Source organism: Colossoma macropomum, unplaced genomic scaffold (assembly GCF_904425465.1).
Source record: "Colossoma macropomum unplaced genomic scaffold, Colossoma_macropomum, whole genome shotgun sequence".
Classification (NCBI taxonomy): domain Eukaryota; kingdom Metazoa; phylum Chordata; class Actinopteri; order Characiformes; family Serrasalmidae; genus Colossoma; species Colossoma macropomum.
The window spans coordinates 12,243,165-12,271,132 of NW_023494809.1; the positions used below are offsets into that span (position 1 = coordinate 12,243,165).

Below are 27,968 nucleotides of genomic sequence, written 5' to 3' on the forward strand. Positions count from 1 at the left end.
ACAGTTCAGTCTCACTGTTGTAACTAAATCTTGGACATCTGAATTTTTTTTAGAAGAATAAAAATGTTCTCAACTTTCATTTATGTTATTGAACAATATTTTGTGCAATTCTGGTCTGACGAATTCTGCTGAAATGTTCACAGAACGTAAAGGACAGCTGGCATTTTCAATTAAAACTGAAAAAATGGAGTTACAGGGTTTTAATGCACACTTTTCTATTTTAAAAGAAAAAAGAAAAAAAGTAGATACCCAAACAGATTTAGCATGCTTAATGTTTACTCATCTTTTTCCCCTCACAACTTATTTGTGACATAAGCACTTTGTTGAAGGCACTTGAGAGCATCATCTGGAACTAATACCATGACTTCTTGAGTCATAGCCTTAACTACAACCAGTACCTTATAAACAATAATAAATTGCTGTCCTCGTATCATAGAGTGAGCCCTTCTAAAAAGAATAAAGATGATTCATCAGGTCATGTTACCTTCTCCCACTTACTTTCTCCAAGGTCCAAGTTTCATGCTCATTACGCTAGATTAATCGTATTTTCGCATGGGGTTTGGTTATGAGTCACACAACTACATGGGTATCCTACTATAAATGGCAGATTTGAGAAGGAAATGACACACAGTTTGGGAAGAGACTCGGGAAAGGATGTGCAAATTGAGTTTTGTTCTCACTGTTGGCTATTTTATTGCAGTTGTTTTAATACCACCTACCTGTGACCACCTCTCTAAAGCTCACCTTTGATTTCTTTGGTGAACTTGACCCGATGCGAATCTGTGAGGGGGCGAGGTTGCTCGTCGATGTTGTGGATGTCCAGAACTTCACACATGAACTGAATGACTGGCTGTGCTTTGTAGAAGGCTGTGGCTGACACTGGGTTTTGGGGCAGAGAAGAAAAAACAGAAACGTCTCAAAACAATCATTAATACAAGTCAATCCTCATTAACATCTCCATCAGCCACCGAAGGTATAATTTGTATTATTAGTCACTGAACTAATTACACTAACAGCTGTTTTAGGGTATGACATTGGAACTGGCATGTCTCAGATCTTTATAAGACCTGAAATAGAGGAGAAACAGAAGTAGCTAGCAATACCAATCTTGAAATTTCTTTCTCGTGGAAAAAAAAGTCTAGAACTGATGAGAACAGTCAGACCGTCGTGCAGTTTTGAAGCATGCGGCTGGCAAACAGATGAGCCCTAATACTTTCAACACATTTGTAAATATAGATGCTGTCTGTACAACAAGATCCACCAGAGTAGTTACTAAAGAGCCACAGTGCTGCATAGTTTAGTGATTACCTGTCTTAAAGTTAACCTGAAATCAAAATTTACCTCCTTCACCCTGTTATTTCATAATAAGTACGATTCATATCTTGTAATTTACAAGACAAAATTCTTGTGTTCCTGTAATCGTCCATCAAAATGTAGTGTTTGTAGTGTATGTAGTGTTATATAGATAGTTGTGTATGTATGTCCAGTAGGATTCTACAATATGTGTAATTTTAAGTAGTCTGACAGCAATAACTGGAGTGATTTAAATCCTGTATCAGTCGGCATCATGGGTAGTTTTACAGTCTGACAGTAAAAATTGTGAAGTAAACCAGACTAATCACAAAACTACATTACAAAACATCCTCTGGTAAAACTAGCTCCTATAGTGTGTTAAACACTTATTTAAAGTTATGCAGGGCTTAATCATTATGAAGCTTACTAAATGTTGAGGCATGTTTGAGCAGTGGTTCTCAAACGCAGTACCACCATGTTCTGCACATTTTTGTGTTTTTTTTTTTTTCCCCTGCACTGTGAGTCATTCCAGGAGAGCCTGATAATTACCTGATGAGTTGAATCAGGTGTTAAAGCAGGGAAAGTAAAAATATGCAGCGCACGGGACGATGAAAACCAAACTACACAGTGTTGCAGCTTTTCCAGGACTGTTTCAGTCAAATGAATCTCACTTGGTTTCAAAACTCTCACCAGGAGAAGAGGAGCAACTGAAGGCTCTGAGTTTATAAAAGACCATTTTCTAACACAGGGCATGAGTAGGGGCAGACAATATGGTCAGGTGTTACTGTGATAAATTACATCACTATATGCTTATCTGAGAACATCATGGGCATCGTCAGTACTTCTAGAACACTGAACAACTGATCATGAAAAAAAAAACCCTGTTAACAACATCCAGTGTATAGTAAGTGCATACTGCATAGTAACAAGTAGCTGATTAGATGTCAGACCACTGCCTTCAAGTATCGTGATTGGATGATGGTGCTGAGAAATCATAAGCTAAGGAGGGATGATCGTGGATCTGTTTAAATAATTTGTCGTCATCTACTAGGCTTTGTGCTTAATTAAGCTTTTATTTAAACAACGACCAAGTAGTGACGTGAGCTCAAAGCGAAGCCACAGTTGCTTTCGCGCCCTTTCTGGTCTTATTCACTCCATTATGAGAGACACAATGAGGGTGTAAAAGGGAGTTGCTTTCAGACGGCTGGACTTTTCCCGCTGCTTGGCAATGAGGGTGAGGGGTGGTGGGGGTTCAGCCAATTGAAAATTGTCTTGCACTGTAATGAAAGTGCGGGGGAAATTTGAAAAAAGACCACCCCAGCCAGACAAAGACAGAGACAGAAGACACGGAGCGAGACAGACAAAGCACCGCCCCAACCAGATCACAAATGTACGTCATCTCCAACCATTCAGCCAGAGGGCTGCCCCTTGTGTCCATGGCAACTCTCCAAGCAGTTCCCACACTCTGTGCTCTTGTCTGGTGTTAAGCCCTGACTTATCTGGTGGGCAATATGACAATATTGTTATCCTGATGAATCACATCATGGCACTAGTGGTGCACTGTGTCTGTTCCAACTTCAAACCTTCTATCTTGGGGGGAAAAGAAAATATTGTGATACATATTTGTGTGTAAGAAAACTCCCTTACCATCTATGTTGAGCATCATCTTCCACATGGCAGGCCGTACAGACTGATGGAAGCCAAACCATACCTCCCTCCCTCCTCCCAGAGGATGGTCGTAACCCTCTGGAGCCGAAAAGAACGACCGACCCACCGGAGTGTACCTGAAGGAGGGAAACAGTGACAATGAAGGAGATGGGAAAAGAATGAGAGTACATGCAAGTGCATTATGCTTCGATTACATTCTGGCTCGATTCACTGCCTTATTAAATCTAAAAAATTTGCCAATTCACAATACTTTATTCTGATATGAGTCAGAATTATTTTTAAGAATGTGGGAAAAAAAAGGAACTTACATAGTAGAGGAATACAGAAATTTAAAAAAGCTGTTTACATTTGAAAATTGACTGATAGCATTGAGAACTGATAGCATTCCAAAACCAATGCAGCTGAATTACGACTGTTAGATCCATCAAGCATGTTGCACTGATACAGTTAAACTCCGCTAATACATATGCCACTTGCACCAAACTGTCTTGTTTTCACCAACTATCATAAACTACTCCCAACATCATCCATCTGTCAGAACATTTTAATTGACTCACGAATTTATATGGCCTCTGACTCTGTCTAAATGCAAAAGTTTCTCCGCTTTGCTCAGTACTTCTATGCCATTCTGTTCTCCCTCTCTTGTGCAGTTATAGCAGCCTGCACCAAAATATGATTTTTTGTTCCCCCCTCCCCTTCTCAAGTGGCTTGTTGGTTGCTCCGATTTCCTCAGATGCTGCTGCTTTGAACTGAGGTCAAACACAGTGCCACACATTCCCCTTTCCCAGAAACGAGGCAAGAACAGAGCGAGTGGCCTCTCCTGTTTGAAATAGCTACTGCCCAAATACTTCTCTACTATTCTACAAATAGCAATGTAAAAGCAACCAAAACACTAACTAGTACTTTACTTCGCTCAGACATACCAGATCATCAAGTCCATTATAAATTCAATCAAAAGGCACAACATCCAAACTCCATAGGTTTCTGTCCGACACTCGTCTACTGTTCTCCTGCTTCGTTTTCTTACCATTCATCTCTCGCTGTTGCCTGTTTCATTTTATTACATAGGTGATATTTTAACTTATATTGTATTAAATATAGCCATAATGAAATATACTGAGATATTACAGACTTGCACTGTAACAAACAGAACAGAGGTCTTCAAATATGGGCCTCAAATCCAATTTCCACTCTCGGATTTTGTAAACACTGGTAGGTATGACACTAAATGGCCATTCGATTACATCAACAGTTTAATTACCAAAATCACTGGAAAATCCTAAGACAGGAAACTGGAATCAAGGGTCAGATTTGAAGACCTGTGGTACAGACAGCAGTGCTGGCCAATGGACAAGCTTCACCACCACAGTACTTTCTAATTATACCACAGTATCACGATAATAGTTTACATTAGGAGTGCTAATAATTACCCAATTGACCATTTATTGACAAATACATAAATGTTCAACCAATGCTATCAGACAGAAGGTCTTCTGATAAATAATTCATATTTGAAAAGGAGGGACTGTTTTGAACTACACGCATGAGGCCATAAGAGCACAATATGTTTCGGTAGCCCTACTTAGTGATGCACTCTGGGTTTTCTGGAGCTGACTTGACAGTGCCAGAGCCGTCAATAAAAGGTATACAACGGAGATTAAATCACCCTAAATATAGCTTACGGCACTGCCGCTTCTAAGGTTGGCAACCGACTCTTTTTAAACACCATGTTGCTGAGATTAGCCTTAAGCTTTAACCTGCAAATGTGTTTGTTAGCCTCTGTATTTTGTCACATGACAAAGTTTAAAAGCTGTGAGCCACTGACTTTTTGTTGATTGCTGTTTCATGGGTCCTGTGGTTAAAGGTTACAAACTGACTATTAATGGTCCTGACAGTCCTCTCTCTCTTTGACCTCTGCCCTGTCAGATGTTTCAACCAGATCAAGAAACAAACAGGAATGGGAACAATTCAACTGCAATCACTAAAATGGTCACAGGTGAGCTATAAACCAATGATGTGCAATAAGCCAACAAAAGCGAAAATCACTTGTAAAGCTGTCCTTTACTGAGAAAACACCAGGTCAATTTTTCAGCACTACAAAACTATAGTACAGGAAGACAACTTGTTCAGTCTCTCAGACAGGCTTCCACTGTTCCTCACCCATGTGGTGCAAACCATCTGTATCAGTTTGTTTACACTGTTCACAGTCTGCTCAAGAACTGACACACACATCATTAAGCTAGTCAGTGAAAGTCTACACTCAGTTAGGCAATCAGACAACATTTATCATTATCGTGATAAATGATAGCAGTTAGTCCCCACCTCGCAATGTGATCAGCTTAGAAGCATTGTGTAAGTGCCAATATTTTTCTATTATCTATTTTTCTTCAAGGAGTGTATATAAACTTCCTTGCTAATCAGTTTTAGTGTCATCATTGTCTCAATATCCCAAAACAAATATCAATAATGAAACTGTGGTGTAAATGCAATAATACACCTTCAAAGGCGGAGAAACTGGCACTGCGTAATTACATGAAGTCATATCACGTGTCACTTTTCTAAGCATTTTGTGGATATCAGCAGCACTTAAAGAACACCAACCAACTGCCTTTATATCCATTACAGAGAAAGAGCATAATTAGTCCTGCTTAATTTAGTGCAATGTAGTATGTCAAACATTGAATAAAAAATCACTGTATTCAGTTTTTGAAAGTAAAATGTGGCACTACTGGTTCTTTGTTCCCCCTCTGTTACCAATAGAGATGGATTGAAACCACTTTTTCTGTTACGATACAGTTACCAAAACCTTGAGTATCGGCTAGTACAGGTACGGATCCAATTTTATTTCTTTTTAAACTACTGTGGAGGATGTTTGGTGGGTCAACTGCATCACCTCAAACTGTACTGAACTCACCCCCAGCACTTTCAGTTCTACTGTACTGGGTCCTGTCGCCTCACTGTTCCGTTCCAGTTCTCATGACTGCTTGCTTCACTGATTCCTGAAGTTTACAGCACTGCTTAAAATCTCACTGTCGGCTGCAACTGTAATTTGACAAGAAATTATCTGACATAACAGTGGTTGAGATTAGTGTTTCTGCATTTATTCTGCATTTGCTTTATTTCTGCATTAGATATTCTTTCGAACTGATTAAAAAAACATTAAAGAGGACAACTTTGATAGGTAACATTACACGACTGTAGCTAACAAGCTAATTTTCTGCCATTTTTCAGCTTTTTACATGCAGTTCGAAATCGCTAGCGATCAAAGTCACGGTTAATAAACGTTGATTAAATTATCAGGGAAGGAGAATACTCCACTTCGCTTTGTCTGATAATTCTCTCCCCTCTCCTTGTTGAATCCGTAAGGCTTCTGCTCTGCTCGCTATCTCTGCTCTATGAACTCCGAACTACATTCTTGTTATAGCTGACTTGGAAGTAAGGCTCGCTGTTTGTTGTACAATAACGGATTAATCAATTACATGTCGAAATATGGTGAAATATACTCGGGCGACTGTCCCTGCTGTGCATCTATTACAATACACTAGTATTAAAACATTTAAAGAGAAAGAGAAAAAACAAGGAAGACTTGATAAAGACATAATTAAACAAATCAACACTGCAAAGATGCATACAAATTGTTTTGCCAATGAGGCCTGTTTTTTAAACTTTAAAATATGCATAATCATGCATAACGCCGAATAATGACTACTGATTTATGGAAAACATGCAATTTAAGACAATGTTACCGTTTCCTTGTTTGGTGCAAACCAGTTCAACGTTTTCTTTAGTTCATTTTGTTATGACACACGTGAACACTCCACCCACACTAGAACTCTGGCCACTTCCAAGAGAACCATACTTTAGTTTGCCATGCTATATTTCGCCCAAGCATGAGCAAAATCGAATTGACAAACCATTCAGTCATAAAGACTGAGAGACCAAATAAGATTTATTATCATTGCTATGATTGTGATTCACGTATGTTAAATGTCTCTGCTTTAATACAACTTAGGACTGCCAAGATAACAAGGGCACACGGACGTTCACTGATTGGTCAGACATTTAGCGGGGAGTCTAGCACTCTATTACTTTCACACTGGAATTAAAACAGAGCCATTTTTAAACTTTGCTTAAGCCTCTGTGTAAAATCCAGATCTTTTCCTCACCTATATTCTTGATATAAATGTGTTATCCTAGCCCACTTTGCTTTAGTTCTCAGGCTGTTTCAGTGAAGGCACTGCTGAAAGAGTTGAAACAGCAAGACTAGACTTCTGTAAAAGCTTCTGTGTTGGCTCTGATAAGGCAGTTGGGTGAGTACTGCATTCAGGGCTTCAAGGCCATCCACTATCGCTCTTAATGGGTACGAGAACGTTACAGATGTACAAACATGATCACAAACAGCATGGAACTAGATGCCAAGAGGAACAAATAGTGAGAGAGAGAGAGAGCAATGTTGCCATGTTGCTCGTGTCAGAATGTAAGAAGTCTTTAATGTCTTCAAAAATATGCAGAAAAAAGGCAAAGGATGACACTAGGCTGGCTGTTTTCCATTTTGAAAAAGCTAAAACAGCATGAAGAGTTTCACCCCTCTGTTTAGAACCTGAAACTTTGAGTGCTTTCACATAGAGCTCAGATGTCTGGAGCCCAGTTTGAGCTGCTTTTGGAGATCCTAGAACAGATGTTACAAAGCAGAGGATGAACTAATCCTAATGATGTTCATCACAGAGTGGGTGTTGTCATTATGGCTGTCCTTATTTCAAAGCCAGAGATAACAGTGATTGGTAGAGTTCATGTTGTTTGTGAAAGTCCAATCGAACAGAGTGAATTCTAAAATTACTGCATTATTGCCATCTGAAAAAAGTATATGCAGTATGCAAAATATCATAGGTTATACACATTTTCAAATTAAGTTTACTGATATCAGTATAAAATCATGTTCAATGTGTTTCTTTTTTGTGATAAAAACATAGCAATATTCCAAAAAAGTATACTTGAAAAATGACACAAATGTGATGGTCAGAATGCTCACAGCACATATTAATAAATTCAGTGAATTTAGTATTGCTAGAGCCAACATCATAACAATAATAGTCGAGATGGCTGAAGGATAATCAGCTAAAAAAAGCCAAAAATATGCTTTCAGTATTTTAAATATGCTACTTAACATAGCTTGCATTCCCAGAGGAAACAGCAGGTTTATCAAGTAAAGCCTGATGAGCAACTGCATTTTCTCCATCTACTTCACAGCTCTTGCACAAGTGTTTGCCTGTTCTGAGCTTTGAGTGAGTGAGACTGACTACATCATGAATTAGAAGTGAAGACCAAGAACAGGGGAGATCTTTCGCTTACTTCATAGAGGGCAGGTGTCTTAGCACCACGTCTACAGCGTGTACTGGGTTGGTGCTGATGGGCTTGTCCAGCTCCAGTGGTTCAGGCATTCCACGTCCAGTCAGCACTTCATGCAGCAGGTGCCAGCTGACCAGAGACACAAACTTGATGGTGACCTTAAACGGTCGGTCTTTTCCTCCCTCTCCTGGTAGCGTGACGTCCAGGTCCACCTGCAAGGAAAACATAAATAAATAAGTAAAAATTACCACATGCGTTAGTGAACATTATTATAATTGTTTATAGTATTGTCTATATCATAGTATAATGACATCAATATCAAACCTGTATCAAAAACATATTTTCCTCATTTATTGAAAGAGTTCATGTAAACATTGTTAAGAGCGCTACCCATTCCCAAGTCCATATATGGAAACTAAGCTGCAAAAACACTCACATCAAGCATTCACATCATATGCAAAAGTTATAAGGAATGTTTCAGCTTGGACTGCTTTCTCAATGAGGTACTGTCAATCAGAACAGAGCTCATTTACATAAATCAGTCTTAAAGGCACAGTAGCAAAAACAGCCTATTTAACTTTGTTTCATAGGTTGGAAAACGGTCAGGTAAAAATGTATTATGTTTATTTTGATACGCAAAGCCACACAAACTTCCGTGAAAGGAACAACATCTGCAAGTATTTACATATGAAGTGCCTTTGTGAGAGGTGTAAGAGAACCAAAGTCCAGGTCAGACTTACTCCTGCAGGTGCCACAGGCAGTGGGTTGGCTGTGTAAAGGCTTTTCTTCCCATCATAGACTGGCCTGCGATCCCCGAAGATGGTCACCTTAAAGTGCTGCACCATGGAGTCCACCACCTCCCTACACACCCACCATGTCAGAGAGTCACATTAAAGCAGATTAAAACTAGGGATGCACCGATATGAGAATTCAGAGCCAATGCTGATCTTTCTCATTCATGATGTATTTCATTCTGAAAAACATGCATTTAGAAAATGTACAAACTGGGACAGTGACCAACCAGTATTAGAATTAAATTAAAATTTATTTGTAGAGCATTGTTCACATGCAGTGAAATGAATAAAATACAGACACTGTAGTGTCGTAGTCCAGAATTGTCCAAATATTCTGTTCTTTCAGAACACAACAGATACAAGTTTTCAAATACCAGTCTGATATGTCCGGTATTTCTATCTTTCTGATGCCAATAAATCATTTTTAACAGTTATCGCGCATCTCTATTGAAAACTGCCCTAATGAGTTTTCTGCCCAATAAGGGAGAATAAGGTTAATAAGGCAGCTTAGTTTTCCCAGCCTAATCTCTATCTGGGTTTTCAGTTATTTTCTAAATAAATTAAAAACAAGTCAAAAGTATTCTCACTGGTCAACTGTACACTACAGATATGGCAGACTTGGTAGAGTATTTCTTTACACTTAAGCTGTTTATCTGAACTTTAGAAAAACAAGCACAAGACTTGAGCTAGGGTGTCATATGGATCAAAGACCTCAATCCAGCTGCCTTCAAACATTTCCCACAAACACATGACATACCTATTGACTCTGCGTGGGCACTTTTCAGGCTTAATGTCAACCTCATAGAGGTAGACGTCCATCTTGGGGATCTCCACCTGGAAGCAGTTGGCCAGCAGCTTGATGGGCTTCCCCATGGTGCCATAGCCGGGCCTCCGGGGCATGGAGAACAGGGACTGGGCCCCAACGGCTCCTACAGAGCAAGAGAGGAAGAGGAAGAAAAGAGATGAGAGGGGGAAAAAGTTTATGGTTGAAGTTAAGATTTGGGTTAAAGTTAATTGCAACACAGGCAACACTGTAGTAGAAGAGACCACTACCTATTTAATTGGGGAGAATTATTACAGGATCTATCTGACATGCTAGTATTGCATGTTCGGTCATGGATACATAACATCAACAGAGGGAGGAACTTCTGATATCCATTAGTACCCTACGAAACTTTGCGAAAGGGGTATTTCTTCAGTAGGTTAACACAGAAAACATGGACACATTTCAGAGGAACAAGAAGCAGGAAATTTTATGCAACTGCTCAGTGATTACAACAGTAAAACTGATTCTGCGACAAAGGATGGGTATTGTTCAAAGGTTTTTGATAAAAATCCCAATATCTTGACCTTGATAGAGATTCTAGAGTGACATTTCTTTTATGATCTTCTTTTCAAGAAAAGTGTGGCTTAAACCAAAAGTAAGTGAGAGATGCTGAAAGTTGGCATAATTACTGACCATAACGGATTACAGACTAATCATAAAGCACTAATTTAGACAGCCAATCAGCAGTCAAGGTTTTGTACACATGCTTATTGGCTCACTGAAGCTGACAAGACTGACTACAATGGGTAGTGAAACCTGGTATTCAAAGGAATGGATTTTTCAATACACTGTAGTACTTAAGTTATTCAGTTAAAACCATAAAAGCATTATATTTCAATATTCAGCACTAACTGCGATCATTACTCAGTACTGCCAGGTTCAGTTCCATAAATGAATACAGTAAGTACTCCACAGTTATGAGAGAGTGACAGCTGGTAATGGTCTCCTGACACTGAACCACCCACAGAACGGCAGTTTTTTTACTCCATCAAACGAGCTCTGAACTCTCCAGGCAAGTGGAAAAAACTCACTGCGAACGAAGGGGAAAGAACACGATGCCACGCAGAGAGAGCCGAGCTCAGCAAAACAGTAACCACCTCGAAACACTTATGCTACAGGAGGAACACTGAGCGGCAGCAACATGCATACCAGAACAACAATGCGTCACAATACGCCGCCCATGCAAACTGGATGTTTCACACATAGGTCACAAATCTCCATTCCGTGCATTTATTTATTTTGTGTTGTAAAAGCTCCCCTCAAATTAACAGAAAATGTGTTTTATGATCATGAACATATTGCTATATGCTTACAATTTTTTGCTGAGAGCCAAAAATCTTAGATGCTCTTTGTATTTTTTTTTATAAAAAATTTTTACAGACCATATCACTGAAGAGACACCATCTGGGATCCAGTTTATAGCCCAGATTTGTGGAAAAATGGGTCAACTTTCAGTAGCAAAAAAAAATTGAGAGTTCAGTTTCTTTTATTATAAAGGTTTAAAATTACATTACCCATCTATTTGACTGGAAAGAAGACAGTTACAGCTCTCATATGACACCCACCTTTTCAATGTAGCTTATGTAATATCAAAGTTATGAATAATATGACAAAGTGCATTTTGGAACCACCGGTGGTCCAAAGAAGTTAAAAAGGTTAAAAAGAAAATGCTAAAACACTGCATGGTCAACAAAGTATTTAAGTACAAATGACCCCAACATTCGGTCTCTTACTGTAAGAGAGTGAAGTAGAATTTTAGAATGTGTATCATCATCTTCATCATGCTGAACAACAACTAATCAATCGCAATTCACAGAGAAGGTCAGTTTTAATTTCTAAACTTTGAGAACCATGTAATAGTGAACACACATATTACTTTCTTCAAAAGATATAACCGTCTACATTTCCTGGACGATACTAAACCTTACAAGCCTGTGGTTTGCTCTCAATATGACTGCCACATCAGCTGATCCTTCAACATCAAACAGTGCAGAGATAACCACACTAAGATCAGAATGTGCTGTTGAAAGCATGCCGTCACAATGCCCCGTCACACCTCCGCCACGTCATTCTCGTAAACAGAAACCTCCCCGACATCATTCTTGTAAAGCAGTTGGGTGTAGAGAGGGTGTAGAAAAAGTTTCACTTGTGGCTCAAACCAGCAGTACACGCTAAACAGCCCTCAGAACCAGGGGTGGGCGCAGGGTAGGAATTTTTTTTTTAAGGGACAATTTTGCATTCACTGAATGAAATACAGGGACATTCTATATTCAAATGGGGGCACTTTGCAAAATATTCAAAGACATTTTAACTTGATTTCAACCGCAGCAGCAGAGCAGTTCAATTTCAACAGATGGGCACATTCCTTCTGTCAGGTTCAGAATAGCAGACAGTGATGAGTGAAGAGTGATAATGACATTTAATTTAAACTGCTTTAATTACATTTAGAATTTTAACTGTTATATGATATAGCATGATTTATAGAACTTCTGCCAGCATTTGTAGCCTCTAACCTTGGAAAAACAAAAAGTTTACATATGGGGCATTTTTGCATAGGCTTGTCACAATCATGAACTTTTTAAATGACATTTTTATTGCCAGGTCAATAATTGTATTAAATAATTTGTTTGCTTGTGTTCACTGTATGCAAGTATTGCAGTAAAGTCTAAAGTGTCCGATTACCTATTATGCATCGAACTGTCGCCACTTATTAGCTCCCAAGAGACTAAGCTTGAGGTCAAACACTATCCACCATCGCCCTCTAAAGTTAAGAAACATCTAAAAAACAAACATTACTCACGGCTGCCCCTAAAGCTGTTATCAAACATCAAATAAACAAGCACTACTTACTGCTGCCCTCTAAAGGTGTTATAGCACCAAGTTAGAACTTTTGTTTTTGTAAGATCCACCACATGAATCAATAAATTTATTTTCTTGCTTTTATCTCTTTTTTGGACATTTCCCTCAAACTAGTGGATGAAAATTCACCTAATTTGCACTCTGTTTATTGTGACATAAATAAAAAAGAATTGTGATCAGGGAATTATGCAATAATTGTGACAGACCTAACTTTGCCCTTGGGTATATCTGACACTGGGTGGGTAAAATCGTGAATTTTATTTCACAATATTTTGTTATTTTTCACTATAAAGGCAATAGAGACAAGCTCACAATACACAAAATACTACCACTATTACTACAACTGCTGATATTATCATTATTATCATTATTGCTACTACTATTAGCATTATTATTACAACAACAAGTAGTGCATAAGGTAATATTATTTGAGATTTACAAGAGTGTGACAAAAACATAAAAAAAAGCTAATCTGTGCCAATACTGTCAACAAATTTTGTTAAAAATTTTTAGAGAGATGGCAAGAATGATTTCAAATCCATGTACAGTTTGTCTTGGGTGGGGGGCAAGGCTGTACGTATTTTGGTCTTATGTCATTCACAATTAGATTAAATCCACATCACGACACATTCACACCAACACAAACATTATCGACGTAATCTATTAGCTTTGCTGAATGTTCACCATGCCACCCATCAAGACCCCCGTCAACAAAAAGCAAATTCATAAACGTTATTTTTCAATCACTGTTATCATATTGTCACTGTCACAGTTATCATACCGTCATCGAGAATGTTGCCTGTGTTACTGTCACTACGTTGTTGTTGTTACTGTTACTGCTACAGCTACTACATTACATCATTACATAAAAAAAAAAAACACTGTGAGATAACATCACACTGGTATTCACTATTACACCACGACACCTCCCCACTCCTACTCAAAACTAGTCACAGAAAAATGAATCTGTGTATGTGAGTGAATCATAACCCCCTTTATAGAGGCCCATTATGTGTCTCTCCTTCAAGAGAGCAGTCAGGTCCAAAACAAATCCCTGCTCAAAAGGCTGCCGCTCTCGCCAGCTCAGCGTGAGCTGTTGCAGCATGAGCTAGTGCTCTTGTTTACGGGTCTGTCAGGAAGCTGATGGCTGTTTGTCTCGGGTGGTGATCTCCTCAAGCAGACGCGGGTCATGCCGTCTAAACCCCGCTTGCCGTTCACACCCAGCTGAAAGAACAGGGAGGGTCTGAGCTTTCCAGACGAGACTGAGTGTTCCTACATGGTCAATTGTGATGGAAATGACCACCGTGCTTTAAGAAGCCTCAGACATCCCACTCACAGTCTCAGAGTCGGTTAAAAAGGCTGGTAACCCTCTACTTTGAACCCTGACACAATGTTGGAGAGGGCTAGGGCTGCGTATGGAATTCAACACTTTTATGGTGCCACCGAAACACTTCAATACTACAAAGCAGGGATGCACTGATACCACGTATTCCCTTCTTATACCAATCTACTCCAGGGATGCTGCACAATATTTAAAATAACATTCAAAGCTTTTGAAATCTTTTTCAGACCTTAACAATAGAAAAATAATACCATTTGTTCTCTGCAAACAACACATACAAGCTTGAAGACAGTTCTATTAATTGTAAATGTGAGTGTTTTCATTTTGTTGTTGCACTGCTTACTGTTAGGACAAGTTAAGTTGCATCACAGAGTCGGGAGAAGCCAATATTAAAAGGAAAAACCATTATGATTTAAAAGGGATATAAAGTACTACAGTTTTGCTCACATTGGTGGTCAAGTGTAGTATATTATAGGTTCTCAATCACCAGGCTGTGGACCAATACTGGGAGAAATATTGTGGCAGTGAGGAGGGGGAGTGTTAGTAGCCTAATATTTACTTTAAGATTATTATAACAGTATTTGTTATTTAAGGCTTAGTTCATCCCATGAAATTCTACAGAATTTCAAAACATACTGATGTATTGTCTGTGTTTGAACTCGAGTGGGTTAAGGTTGTTGCTTGCAGCTTTCCGCTGAAGGCCAGAGAAAATGAAGAAGCACATCATGGCACCACTACTTTACTTCACTTCGTTTTGCTGTGCTACAAGCAATTCAGTGACATTTAAGTTTAGATTTGTTACAGAAATGAGCTGATTTTGTTCATTTTTACTCCAATATCTGGTACTGGATCTGTGCATCAGTAACACTCTCAGCTCTCAGATTCAACTACGGGTGTAAGAGAAAGAGAACAGGTGGGTTTTACTATTCATTACAGTTTGTAGGGAGAAAAGAGGAAGGCAGAGAGAGGAGGAAAGAAGTCAGGGGAGCTTCTTTCAGCCAGCAGATCAACTCTCAAAGTCTTTCCCACCTTTCCCTATTTCCTCCTCTCGCTCAATCTTTTTCCTTCTTTCTTTTTTTTCCTCTCCTCTGCCTGCCCTCCCCTCTCTTTTCATTCCTCTTTTCCACTCTCATATTCCTTCCTTCTTTCTCTGGCTCTTTTGGTCTTTCCTTCTCTCCTCCTTTCTTTGTTTCTCTTTTTCTTTCCCCCCTCTCCATTCTTTCTCTTTTTTATCCATTTTTCTCATTTCTGCTCTCATATTCCTTCTCTCTTGCTCTCTCTCATTCCTGTTTCTCTCATGTTCTCAGGGTCCAGCTCTCTCTCTCCCACGTACGCCCCCTCACCACCACTCACCCACATCCAATTCATTCAAACACACACACACACACACACACACACACACACACACACACACACACGTAGAGCATCATCAGAGCTCACAGAGGGGAAAAAAAAGCCGCCCAAAGCACCAAGGCCACGGACATGAAAAAGGAGAAAAAAGCGAGAGATCAGAATCACGCAGGATAGAGAACAGCTCTAACGTAAGAGCACACCAATCACCTCCGCACGTCACCGCTCAAGAACATCTCTCACACACACCCCACAGGAGCATCACACACACCTCACATATGAGCTACAACACAACCTGCTGTTCAGACATTCATTCATGTTTCCTTTCCTGAACATGATGTTTTAATTCCCACATTTTTTCTACTGTGCAGGCAGTCACTGTTAGAGCTAAAAGATTCATTTTTATATCAAAATCAGAATCTCAAAGAGTGCAATTTTCCATTTTTCCCCTGTAATTTTCATTATATCCTACATTTTTCAACACAAGTGGGGAAATTTAATGTTATAACAGTACTACAACAATAATGTCTGGCACATTATTTTGAGCATACTAGCCTCAAGCCCAGAAAACGGATGGGCTGGTCTTTCTAAGGGGGGAAAAAGGCCTGGAGCTTAATTTATACAAAAGAAATGCATTTAATTCACAATCACAATATTGGTTAGAAAAATCACAACTAGTCCTAGAGGAAACACTGATCATACTATCAAAAGGTATCACTTTTTTAGCATTATCAAACTTGAAAAGGTTCAAAATTGCACTAATTCAAACTGAAATCATTCTACCACAGATGTTAATTATTGGCTATTTGTTGAACCTTTCATACTTCCGCTAGAATAGAAATGAACATGAAATTACCCCCGCATTACTAATGTTTACTGTTCAGATTAGAACTGTGCAAACATGATTTGCCCTGGTGTGCACTTTGCAGGGAGACTGTCACAATACAGCTTACCTTACTTTTACACTTTAACATCATACACAGTTATTGGAGTTATAATAATTTAAATAGTATATAATTAAAACACCCTAACCATAAAAATACTGGAAGAAAGAGTAAATATACTGAACACAATTCATGTGCTGAGCTTCACAAAAACCCAAAGTAAATCACCAGTTGATGATAATTATTTGCTCTTTTTAGAATAAAATCACTATAACTTTAACATAAACTGCTTTTCCCATAAATGCTAAATAAAGCACAATGTTTGAAATTTTGGTTGTGCTGTAATTTTTAGCCTGAATATGGTCTTCTCATGTCCAGTTCCCATACACTAGTTAGGTCTCCTCCTATTACACAATGCTACTATGCTGGGAGGCTGCTATCAGATGCCAGCTAACAGATGCCCATGTTGGCTAGCATCACGCTGAGTGATGGAGAAGAGGGAGAACCATCTTACCCATCCAGAGAGACAGAGTAATTATGCTCTCTTGGACTCCCAGCCACGGATGGCTTTGGCATCACCAGGGATCGAGCCAGCACTGCCCTGATGGTAGGGCCAACACTTGGACGACTGCACCACTCTGGGGCCCATTATCTCATTTTTGAGTGATATAATATTGGTCCACGCACATCCCATTGAAAAATACAGGGGGCAAATCCCACTCTATAAAAACAGCAAGGAGAGTAGGAGCCAGGAAAAGAAACTACTGAAACCTAAGTATTCTCTACTCCATACTAATTCAACCTCTAGAAAAGAGAGAAGGACAGAGAGCGAGAGACTCTCTGTGGAAAACTGGAACCTTGCAATCAGGGGGAAACAAAGGGAATCCTTTAGAAAACAAACCTAACTATGACATTGTTCTAAAAATTCCTACTTATTTGCTAAGTTTAACATATTGGGAAAAACAAAGCATAACACAGAAAACATTTGCACAGGTCACATGTTAAATTCAGCAAACAAACAGTAATTTTGCATCAAAATGTGCAAAAATGTGTTCTCTGTAGAGGATGTGTTCACTTAATTTTACTTGGAAAATTAACAAAATGTTATCTGACCAAGGGTGTCAAATCTTTTGCATATGACTTTATGAACTCACAGAGCCTGCCGAGTTCAATATTCAAAACTGAAAATCGCTCATAGCTGGTTTTAGAGAAAAGAAGGTAGCGCCAAATCCAAATGTTATCAAATGAAAACAGATGACATTGTAAATATTTACATGTCCATTGGGTCAACAGTTTAGCCTGGAAGGAGAACAGAAGAACCTGTTTTGATATGCCGCAGGTTACCTAGCCTTGTTTTCCCCTCAGGATTTTAAAACGTTATTGGGTCTTTTATTATTTGATTATGTTACTGTTTAAGGCAGCAGTTTCATAGGGGTAGTAGTGGGGGATTAAAGGAACATGAAAAATGAAAGCGTGAAGGTAAATATCCATAAATCTACAGGCAGATGCTTATACGCGCTGTACTGAGAGTTTTTCTACAGATATTGGAAGAATAAGTTGGGCTGTTTTGGGCATTTTATGCTTTAAAACAGTTCTGCTTTGCAGATATTTAAATTGCTTTGCCGCAAGTTGTGGTTAATGTCAATTCATGTCACCTCTACGACAGTGGCATAAATAGAGTGAACAATGAGGTAGAACAGCCTTAAAGGGACACATCCTACATTCACTTAGGAGCATACACCTTACTTTTCAAAGAACGGTCCCAAGTAAATGTAGCTTATGTCCCTTTAAGGCTATTTTACCCCACTGCACTCTATATTCAGTCCATACCCCTGATTTGTTTTTTTTTGGTTTGTTTGTTTTGTTTTTCTTTTTTTGGTTTTGTTTTTTTAACTTTGTTATTTTTGGGGAAAAAAATACAGGGTTTTATTAAATCACCAGCCATTTGGAACACCAAAGAGAAGAACACTAAAGAACATGGTTCTAGCTTGCCCTTACACTAAACTGAATAATAATTTAGTGATTTACACTTGTTAGTGCTAATTGTGAAAAGATAAAAACGTCTACACCAGCATCGGTGGGAGCGGGCTGGGGTTGTGGGGAGGTACGAGGGGTATTGCGGTTTAGTCTTCCAGAAATCCAACACAAGACCGTGGATGCTTGCATGGCGGTTTCAGTTTCAGAACTGTAGGAAGAATTCAGAATGTAAAAAATAAATCAATGAAGTGCATGGCCGAGCAGGCTACTTAGCAATGTGCTGTTACAATCTTCTAACGACCACGACTAAGAAACACCATCAGATGTGGATCGGTCAGATCTGGCTGATCAGGACCATCGGGACATCCTTTTTCCCCCCTTTTTAAACTGTCAAGCTTTTCAGATATATCAGATATGCCAAGATAAAATCTCAGCTTACTACAGGACAACTTGCATTACATTTTTTGTATCTTTCCTAATAACCACAGACAAATACACTACTGATTCCTCTACTTCTGCATATGCATAGTATAGCAAACACAGAGACACACACACACACACACACACACACAATACAGCTGTTGTGTGTCTAATCCACAGAGATCTGGGTTGTGGGAACAGGCTGAATGTTGGGGGGAACGGCACAAAGCCGTCAGTCACTGCGCTGAGTGTGTACGTACAGAGTGACCGCGCACAACTGTGTGAGTGAGCAAGTGTGCATACTAGGGCTGAAAGATTAATCGTTTTTATATCAAAATCGCAATTTGAAAGAGTGCACTGACTTATCAAATTTTAAGCGGGAAAATTTAACCTAATAACACTGAGCTTGTGATCTGCCTCTAGAAGAGTTAGACCAATCAGAAGCAAATAAATACCCATGTGCTGTGACATCACAACCACCAAGCCTGTACTTCAATTTATAGAAGATAATCATAATTTAAACCGCAATCACAATATTGGTCAGAAAAATGACAATCAGACTACGTATGTATGTACTTCATTTGTACAATTTCATTTGGGAAATTTGTCATTTTGCTGCCTAACTATGCCCAGTCGAGAAAGAGCACTGCATCTCCTACAGAGCAAAACCAGGTATACCTAGAGTCAACCCAGGGATTTGAACCCGTGACTTTCCGGTTACTGGCCCAACTCTTCGGTCACAGTTTATTGCATATTTTACCCAAATCATTCAGCCCCTGTACATTCTAAGGAAACAGCTGTGCAAGTAACAAGGTAACTCAGTCGCATTAAAGCACAGTCCACTACTGCAACTCTTTACATCAGAAAGTCTGGAGAGAGAGAGAGAGAGAGAGAGAGAGAGAGAGAGAGAGAGAGAGAGAGAGAGAGAGAACAAAAGCCATGTCATTGTCTTCTTAACTTCACTTTGTCATTCTGAGGGATCAGGTGATCACAGTATGTGTGAATACAGGCACCGGAATAGGATCCATTTAGTCACCGTAAAATTCACCATAAAAGCGGCGAGGAATCCGACCCTGAATCAGCATTCCTACAAGCTGCTTTGTGAATAACAGTGTTGGACTATGAACAGGTCTAAACCTGAGGGCCTGGTCTGGAGGGACAGAAGGCGCCCAGTTTTTGGCACATTGGACAGCACGGAGGAAAAGCAGTCTGGACCCAGAGCATGCTGTTGAGCGAGGCCATATGAATGAGATCCATTCTGGGAGCGGATTTCTCCTCATCTGAGTGAATGGGACTCTCTGTTGCAAAGAGGACCACCGTACTACCACCACGAGATAAAGAGAGACAGCGGGAGAGCCACAATAAACCATCCATCTCTGAGGGAAACCCCAATTTATGCAAAAAGCTATGAAGACAGTTAGGTTTAAAATGTTTAAAACTTGACAAAACCCCTTAAAAGATCAGTCTAGCATTTTTCAACTTAATATCGATTAGCCAACAAGTCCTATATCGTTGCATCTCTAGTTGGACAAGAAGTCAGGTACTGAACTTGTGAGATCCATTTTCTAACTAAGATAACAATAACGTTTTTTTAAAACAGAAAAAGCTGTGGAACAAGTTGTACATATTAAAAGACAGGAAAACACTGATGCGTGATAATCAATCATATGCTACAGGGACAGTAGATAAAGATTAGCTTTTAAAATGCTGGAGTATTCCTTTAAAAGACCTGACTTTGTACATATATATATGTATACATATGTATACATATGTATGTATGTATATATAAAATGATAAAACACAACACCTCGACCACCCATTGTCAAGCTTGTATATCTCTCCTTCAAATAAACTCCCTAATTTTTGCCTTTTGGCTTTCTGTCTCAATCTCTAGAGCACAGTGCACCTCCCTGAACCTTCCACTACATCTTGAAGGAAAAAAGGCCCCCACTGCCCCTGCAGAGAGAGGCCCCTCTCTCTCTACACACAGTCAGATTTGTTTGCTACTGCTCCGAAACATTCCCCATTCCAACAGCCTACTCCAGAGGGCCCTAAGAATTCGGCTTAACAGTCCTGAGACGGAGCACCTGGCAAACTGACCAACAAACACCTCCGCAAGATCATGACGTTGGATGTTAAGCCTATTTTCAGATTAGAAAAAGCAAATAAACAAACAAACCTAACATGTTGGACTGTGTCAAGCTGCAAAGGGAGAAAAGAAAAGGAGGGTCCCCCACTTTTCTTTATGGATAAAAGAGGAGGAGGTGACAACCCCCAGCCACAACAGACCTTACTGCAAACTGCACTCTCCATAGAAACCAGCCATGATATGCTGTCTGCTTATGGAAGTCTAAGGGGGGAGTAAGAGGGCACTGGGGTAGGGGGAGCGAGAGGGCACTAGAGTAGGGGGTGGGTAGGAGAGAAATAAAGAGAGACACAAAAAGACATAAATAAAGACACAAAGACAGAGAGAAAGGAAAAGACTGCAAATCAACTTTAGAATGGTTTGCTTTTGCACCTACCAAAAGATATCAGGATCAAAAGTCAGAGAGGGCTACTTTGGTCAAACAGAGAGGGGAAAAAAAACAGGTCTATGTGGTGAAATGAAAGTTTTCAGAGGTCTATTTGGTGAAATGAAACTTCACCAAAAAATAAAAAATACCCCAAAAGTAGCTGATGAGCCAAGACATGTATTACATCCAAAGCTTGCTTCTTTGGTTTTACACTGGAGCTACGAGGATAATGTAGCTAACAAGCAATATTAGCTTTGTAGCTAATGTACAAAACAAAAGAAGCAAAAGTCAGATACCAAACCTGTTATTTTGGATGAAGAGGAAAAACTATTTTATTTGTTCAGTGAATCATTTCCCTAAAACCCTCACCTATTCGCCAGCTTCTTGTTTGAATTTTCCCATTCCACCTTAAATGGAGCAGCAGTTGTGAATGTAACTGCTGCTCCATTTAAGGTGGAACGGGAAATTTAGCTAGCCACAGAGACATCAGCATACTACTGGCAATTTTTAGGTGGAACAGGAAATTCAAATAAGAAACAAACTTCGGCATGAATTTGTAAGCTATTACAGTTAAGTACCGGCTGATCCATGGCTTCCTTTTCGCACATGGCTCAAGACCATGACCTCGTCCGCCGCAGCTGATCGAGGCAGACGGCTTATCTGGTGTTACGAGAGGGAATCGAAGCACTGTGGTGTTCATGTTAGGCTTAGGCTAACTCTAAAAGACTAGCCTTTCCTTTATGTTACCTTACTTGAAAAACAAAGCAGACTAACTTTGGAGACAGCGGGAGGTGACTGAGGGACTGCTGCTTTAATTTTCATTTGAAACATGACTAAAATATCCATGACTCAGCCATTCAGCCACACAGGCTAACATTAGCGTGGTTTGCACTGTTTGTATGTAGCATCATCTGCACTTATGTATAGCATCACAGCATAACATTTCTGACCAAACTAAGGAAGGGACCTAAGGAAAAACTTCAATCAGTATACTGACCACTACTACTGTCGTACTTCAAAAACAATGAAATCAAACACTTACCCACATAAATTATTCTCAAATGGAGCTAATTATCACTGTGTTAATTTAAAGTGTGTGTTCAGAAGAGGAAGTAAAGCAGTAGTTCAATATTTCAGCTGGTGCTGGACTTAATGCACAAAATATCATATTGCAACTATACGGCTATGCACTGCAATTGCAATTCGCCATCCAATACACTTTGCTTTTTTATCAGTCTCTGTTTCTTTGTTTTATTATACTAATTAAGTTTTCATAGGTCATATGTTATAGGGGCACATCAGGCATTAAACAGGCAACATATTTTTCTTTGCCTTGTGGCGTATATGTTACTGCACATGTGCCAAGTAACACAACTTGGCTGTTTTCATGGCTACTAAGTTGAAAATGGTGCCATCAGCTTGTCAGCATTGGTAACAAATGATTTCTCTGCATTTCAAACAGCGTGTAAAGTTTATGACTTGTGTCACTGGCTCAGATTTTGGTCATGGAAAGCATTCAAGTGCTACTGAACAAATCCTACTGAACTGAATTAGCACACTGCTGACTTCTTGCAAACTTTTAGGATATCAGCATTACAAAGATCTATAAGCACACTGACAAGTCCACTACATTGCACAGCCCCAACAGGAACCTGGGTAGGAAAACCATCAAACAAGCTCTGAAGCCACCTGAACCATCTTCATGCACAAACACATCAGGGGTGTCCCTCCTTCCTGAGGGTGACGCCCACAATGACAGGAAACACCTGGTACATCACGCACTGTTAAGCATGTCATGTTGAACAAAGGGGTCCGTCCATGCACCACCAAATTTACCACGCACTTGAAATGGCGCGACAGGGCTTCTCCTACGCTTCTACAGGAGAAAAGTGAGTCACATCCCATTCAGCACTGAATGTCTCCACCGCCACAGCTTTCAGCTCTACCTTTCAGTCACCCACTAAAAGCTTGCTTTCTCTAAACGACAAAAAATAATAACTGCAATTATTTTAAGCGGCACAGTGATTGCGATAATTAATTGTGATTAGCAGTGATTGGAGCATTTTTTTGTTTTAGGGTTCAGTGCGCTCCTCAGAAGCTGCGTGAACACCTGCGATTTTGTTTTAGTGCTCGGCGGTCGAAATACGTCAGCCCATTCTTTGCGGTTACAGTGAAACTTGTGCGCGATTTGTTAGCGCTACGCTCACACTGCAACTGACCTAATGTCATACCATCTGTAATTTTGTGAGACATGACGTTTCTTCAATACTAATAACAAAATAAAAAATTACTCAAGCGAAGCTGACAATCAAATGTCATGTCTGTTACCTAGCAACTGACCATACACAGCTGAAATGTAAACAGGTCATCATCAAGTTCGTTAGAAAGACAGCTAACTTCAGCTACCGTTACTGATTAAACAAAACTAAAGCACGTTAAACTCAAAGTTAAGAATATTGTGACAGTTTAGCAGAGCGTCACCGCTCCACAGTTTCACCACCATCACTGTAATATTTTATCTGATTTTCACCAACATTAACACACAAAGGTAAAAAGAGGGGATGGTGGAGTGTCTGCAGTGTCTGAGATTTAAGGAAAAAAACATGTGGTTACCAAAAACACTGACAAGTCAAAGTACCGTTTTCAGTGTAAATAAATGTACTTCATTATGCTGGTTTTAAAGAACTGTTACCTGTCACTGCATAAAACGATAGAACCAAACGGTTAAAACAGAATTAAGACACCTCTGGGATTGTCTTAAAGTTAGGATAGAATTTAAGAAAAAGTTCTGTCTAGGTACGATGTTTTAGTAAAACTGTTTTTCTATCTGGAGTCTGGATAAGACCCTGCATTTTCTAATGGCATCAGTACGATATCAATACCAAGTACAGGATCAGTGCCATTTCAAAACAGAAACGCTGTAGCGTTTTGCAATTAAATCAACAGAGCAAAAGAGTGATATCAATATATTTTCTATTTATATTTTATACAATCAACAATGTCCTTTTCCCGAACTGTCATATCGCGGTTGTTGGAAGAAAACCTTGTATCTCCAAAATGGTAACTTTACAGGAGAAGGCAAAAACCTACTTTACTTTTAATGTAAGTCAATGGAACCAGATTTTTTTCCAAGCCATTTTGGGTCATTTCTTTTAGCCAATTCATCATGAAATTTTCATATATTATAAAGAACAACATGTATTTTCAAATTATGTCAAAAACTGACAAACATCAAAAATGGAGATACAAGGTTTTCTTCCGACAACAGCGATATACTGTGTCATATTGGAGGAAGCCAACATTTCAATCGTGCAAGACAGGTTTATTTAGAAAACAGAGTGGAGAGCATACAAGTTTATCTTTGAAGCCATGATAACATGGAGAAGACAAAAATGATTATTGTGTTTGCATCTGCAGTGCTTTCCACTCTCCACAGTAACAAAAATCCAACCATCATACACTATACAGACTACCTCTGTTATATTTTGAACACTGTGAGCTAAAGCTCTGAACTTGAAATCCATAAATATGTGAATCTGATCATCATTCTAGTTTATGAACATTAAACAAATGTCATAAAAATTATGCAAAAGAAATCCGCTGTATTATCATTCAGCCCACACAACTGTGTGGCTTCCAGTCATGCAGAGTTAAATAGCGATCTGTACGTTTTTTTTTATTTTATTGATTAGCATGATATGAAAGGAAACGTCATAAACGTGAAAGTCAAATGTCATGTTAAAGATAACACACAACATATTTAAGGTCAATTAAGATTAGCCAGGTTAAAAGTCACATGCAGGTGAGTGATCTCTGTCCTTTTGAAACCTCTAACTTCACAATACCTTGTTGTGGTGCTTTTTCTGTGCTCCATCACTGTGGTTATGCAAATTTAGCTCACATCACTCTCCAATCATAACAAATAAATGATGAACATTAGTCAGGAAGTTTTCAAGTAAAAGTATGAAATAAGTAAAATGTCCAGAATGATGTCATCAGTTTCTACTCCTCAGACACTCAATTGAAGTGAATAACAGAATTATCATTCAAGCTGAGATGAGCACTGAACAATCTTTTTGGGGGAAACCCCCTCCCCCCCCTTGTGCTTTCGCTTCTATTGAAAATTAACCTTATCGCACATCATCTCTCAACTGGGAGGGGTTTTTCCAACGTATGCCAGACACTCTTAGGAGGACAGACCCACCTGTCCACCAAAAGTACACTGACTCAGTCCAGCAGAGGTGGATGGGAAATAGTTAGACTTAGCACGTTGCATACGTAAGAAGCATTAAGACGGATCTGATACTTTTCAAATAGAGCTCATTTATGTCCAACAACCAAACCTAGTAATCTATGGAACAATGCCACAGAACTTGTTCTGATTGGTCTAAAGTGATGCACATCTAACAATGCAAACTAGATTTTTTTGTTGATTACATTCAACTTTCATTCTTTAAATTCACAAAACACATAGTCCCATGAGAGCAAAAGACTAGATATGATATCATAAATTACATGAACTCACTTTTTAGCCTTAGAAAAACAGATCTGCTTGAAAAGTTTCTTTAAATGTGTGTTCTGGAAGGTTCAGAGAAGATATGAACCAGAGAACACTTAAAATTTAGATACAGGCATTAACACATATTGACATGCTAATGCTATGCCTAAATATAAATGTAAAACAAAAGAAAAAAATCTTTTTTTTTTTTATTAATTACATTCCAGTTCTTCACATTGAGTACAGTTGGTTGAGCTCCTCAATGGCTTGGCTGTTGCTCATAGCTCTCACTTCGGAGCTTTAGCTTCTTATTTTAGACTACAACAATCTAAACTGAGAAGAATAGAGCCTAACTAACTTCAGGACTACTAACAGATACAGAATGTACTACGAAGTTCCACTGGAGTTCTACAATGGAGAGGTATTGAACCTTTCTTACTCATGTTGGTCCTAGCTGGAGAAAATCATACTTTTACTAGAGAGAATAGTTTCAGGCTCTTCTACCCACCTCTCTTGGTAAGAGACATGTGCTAAAACACAAAGTTGTAATCTTACTTCAACCAGCTTTGTTTTAGCGATGTTTACAGCAAAGAAACTTGGGAACATCCAGAAGCTTTGACGCTCCTCAGTACATACCTACAAGTGCATACCTAGGAAAGACCTATATTTAGATACAAGTATAACTACTTATAGAACACTTCCAGTTTTAGAACACATAATGGGCTAGTTCACCTACTATGGACAGTTTTAATCAGAATATTCAGTTTGCAAGCAGAAGGATGATATTTCCGCCACAAGTAAAACCAGATGTTAGAGCTCTGTTCATAATACTAATAACAAATGAATAAACAAAATTTCAAGAGTGTTCATGCTTTTGTGCAATAAATATATTTTCTCTAAAACAGAGTCACTTGTAGTAAAACACTTGTCTGCTTGACCCCATCAAAGAGGGCTTGAGCTCCTTTTCCCGAAGGACATGGGTTTACTTCCTATGTTCATCCATAGAGATACAGCAGTGTACTCAAAACATACTGGTAACGATGGGCTTATTTAATTGGCCACACTTAATATTACAAAATATAAATAAAGAAGAGATTAATAACATCCAGTGTTACACATTATTACAGGCTAATCAATACTCGCCAAAAGGAATATAGGAAGGTTTCTCATCTCTAAAAGCTGCTTTTCTGCACTTTTGACCCAAAAACATAGATAACCATCAATATTTTTGGCTCTACATACTTTAAAAAGATGGTTCTCCAAGGGTTCTTTAGTAAAGGCAATAGTTTAGAACAGTAAGTTCTATACAGAACCATTTCATGTTTAAATGGTTCTTTGCATGGTGAAATGGTCCTTTAGATTGATAGTGAATGTGTTGCATATGGTTCTGTGTGTAACCTTCTTGAAAATGGTTCTATATAGCACCAAAAAGGGTTCTGCTACTGTTACAAGCTTGACATCAAAAAGGTCCTATTTAGAACCATATGCAACGCATTCTCCATCAATCTGAAGAACTATTTCATCATGGAAAGAATCATTTAAGCATGCAAATGGTTCTATACAGAAGTCAAGGTTCTAAATAGAAACACAGCCTTTACTAAAGAAGTGTTGAAGAACCATCTAATAAGCCACTGCATTTACTAAAGAACCCTTGAAGAACCATTTTTATGAGTGGAACGTTACTACAGCGTTAGGTTAAAACACTCATGGAAATGTTTTAGAGGGCTTTACTAACTTACACAGCAACAAGCCAAGTTTGTTTAACCCTAGCTAGCTAACGTTAACCTACCGAAGTTCTCAGAAAGCGAAGTTGGAGAAGTTTGCTAACTCAGTAAGCACCCTTTCAAAAGCATACGTGTTTTAAGCAAACTAACCTGTAGTTCCGATTTCCATTCATGGGGGTCTCTGTCCGGTTCCGTCTGTCCCGGCTCCTAGTTGATGAACTCGGCTAAGAAAACTCCGGAGGTCCGGACCGAAGCAGGTCGCTGCTCGGCCACCGAAGCCAAGTGTGACAGGTCAGGCAAGTTGTGTGCCTCCTCTTGGACGGTGGATGGACTCCTGCCCCTTCTGGACGGGGGCCCGAGGTGTAAATCCTAATATTTTTGGAGAACACTCCGATATCCACACGTTCCGACTGACCGTAACGTTATATTTACGAACGTCGAGCTAACTTAGCCCAACTAGCGTGCTAAGAAGAA

At 39.2% G+C, this 27,968-nt stretch overlaps 1 protein-coding gene across 2 annotated transcripts in view; it reads right to left on the reverse strand.

The window, feature by feature from the left end:
- Positions 1-27,755, reverse strand: part of LOC118799182 (protein argonaute-3) — a 43,284-nt gene extending 15,529 nt beyond the window's left edge. For both annotated transcript variants that reach the window (XM_036558910.1, XM_036558909.1), the window contains exons 1-6: positions 27,645-27,755; positions 9,859-10,030; positions 9,048-9,168; positions 8,311-8,519; positions 2,941-3,077; positions 745-879 (exon numbers count right to left, since the gene is read on the reverse strand). In XM_036558910.1, the coding sequence (XP_036414803.1) occupies positions 745-879; positions 2,941-3,077; positions 8,311-8,519; positions 9,048-9,168; positions 9,859-10,030; positions 27,645-27,663 (793 nt within the window). In that variant the 5' untranslated portion in view covers positions 27,664-27,755. The remainder of the gene's footprint in view (positions 1-744; positions 880-2,940; positions 3,078-8,310; positions 8,520-9,047; positions 9,169-9,858; positions 10,031-27,644) is intronic.
- Positions 27,756-27,968: the final 213 nt, after the last annotated feature.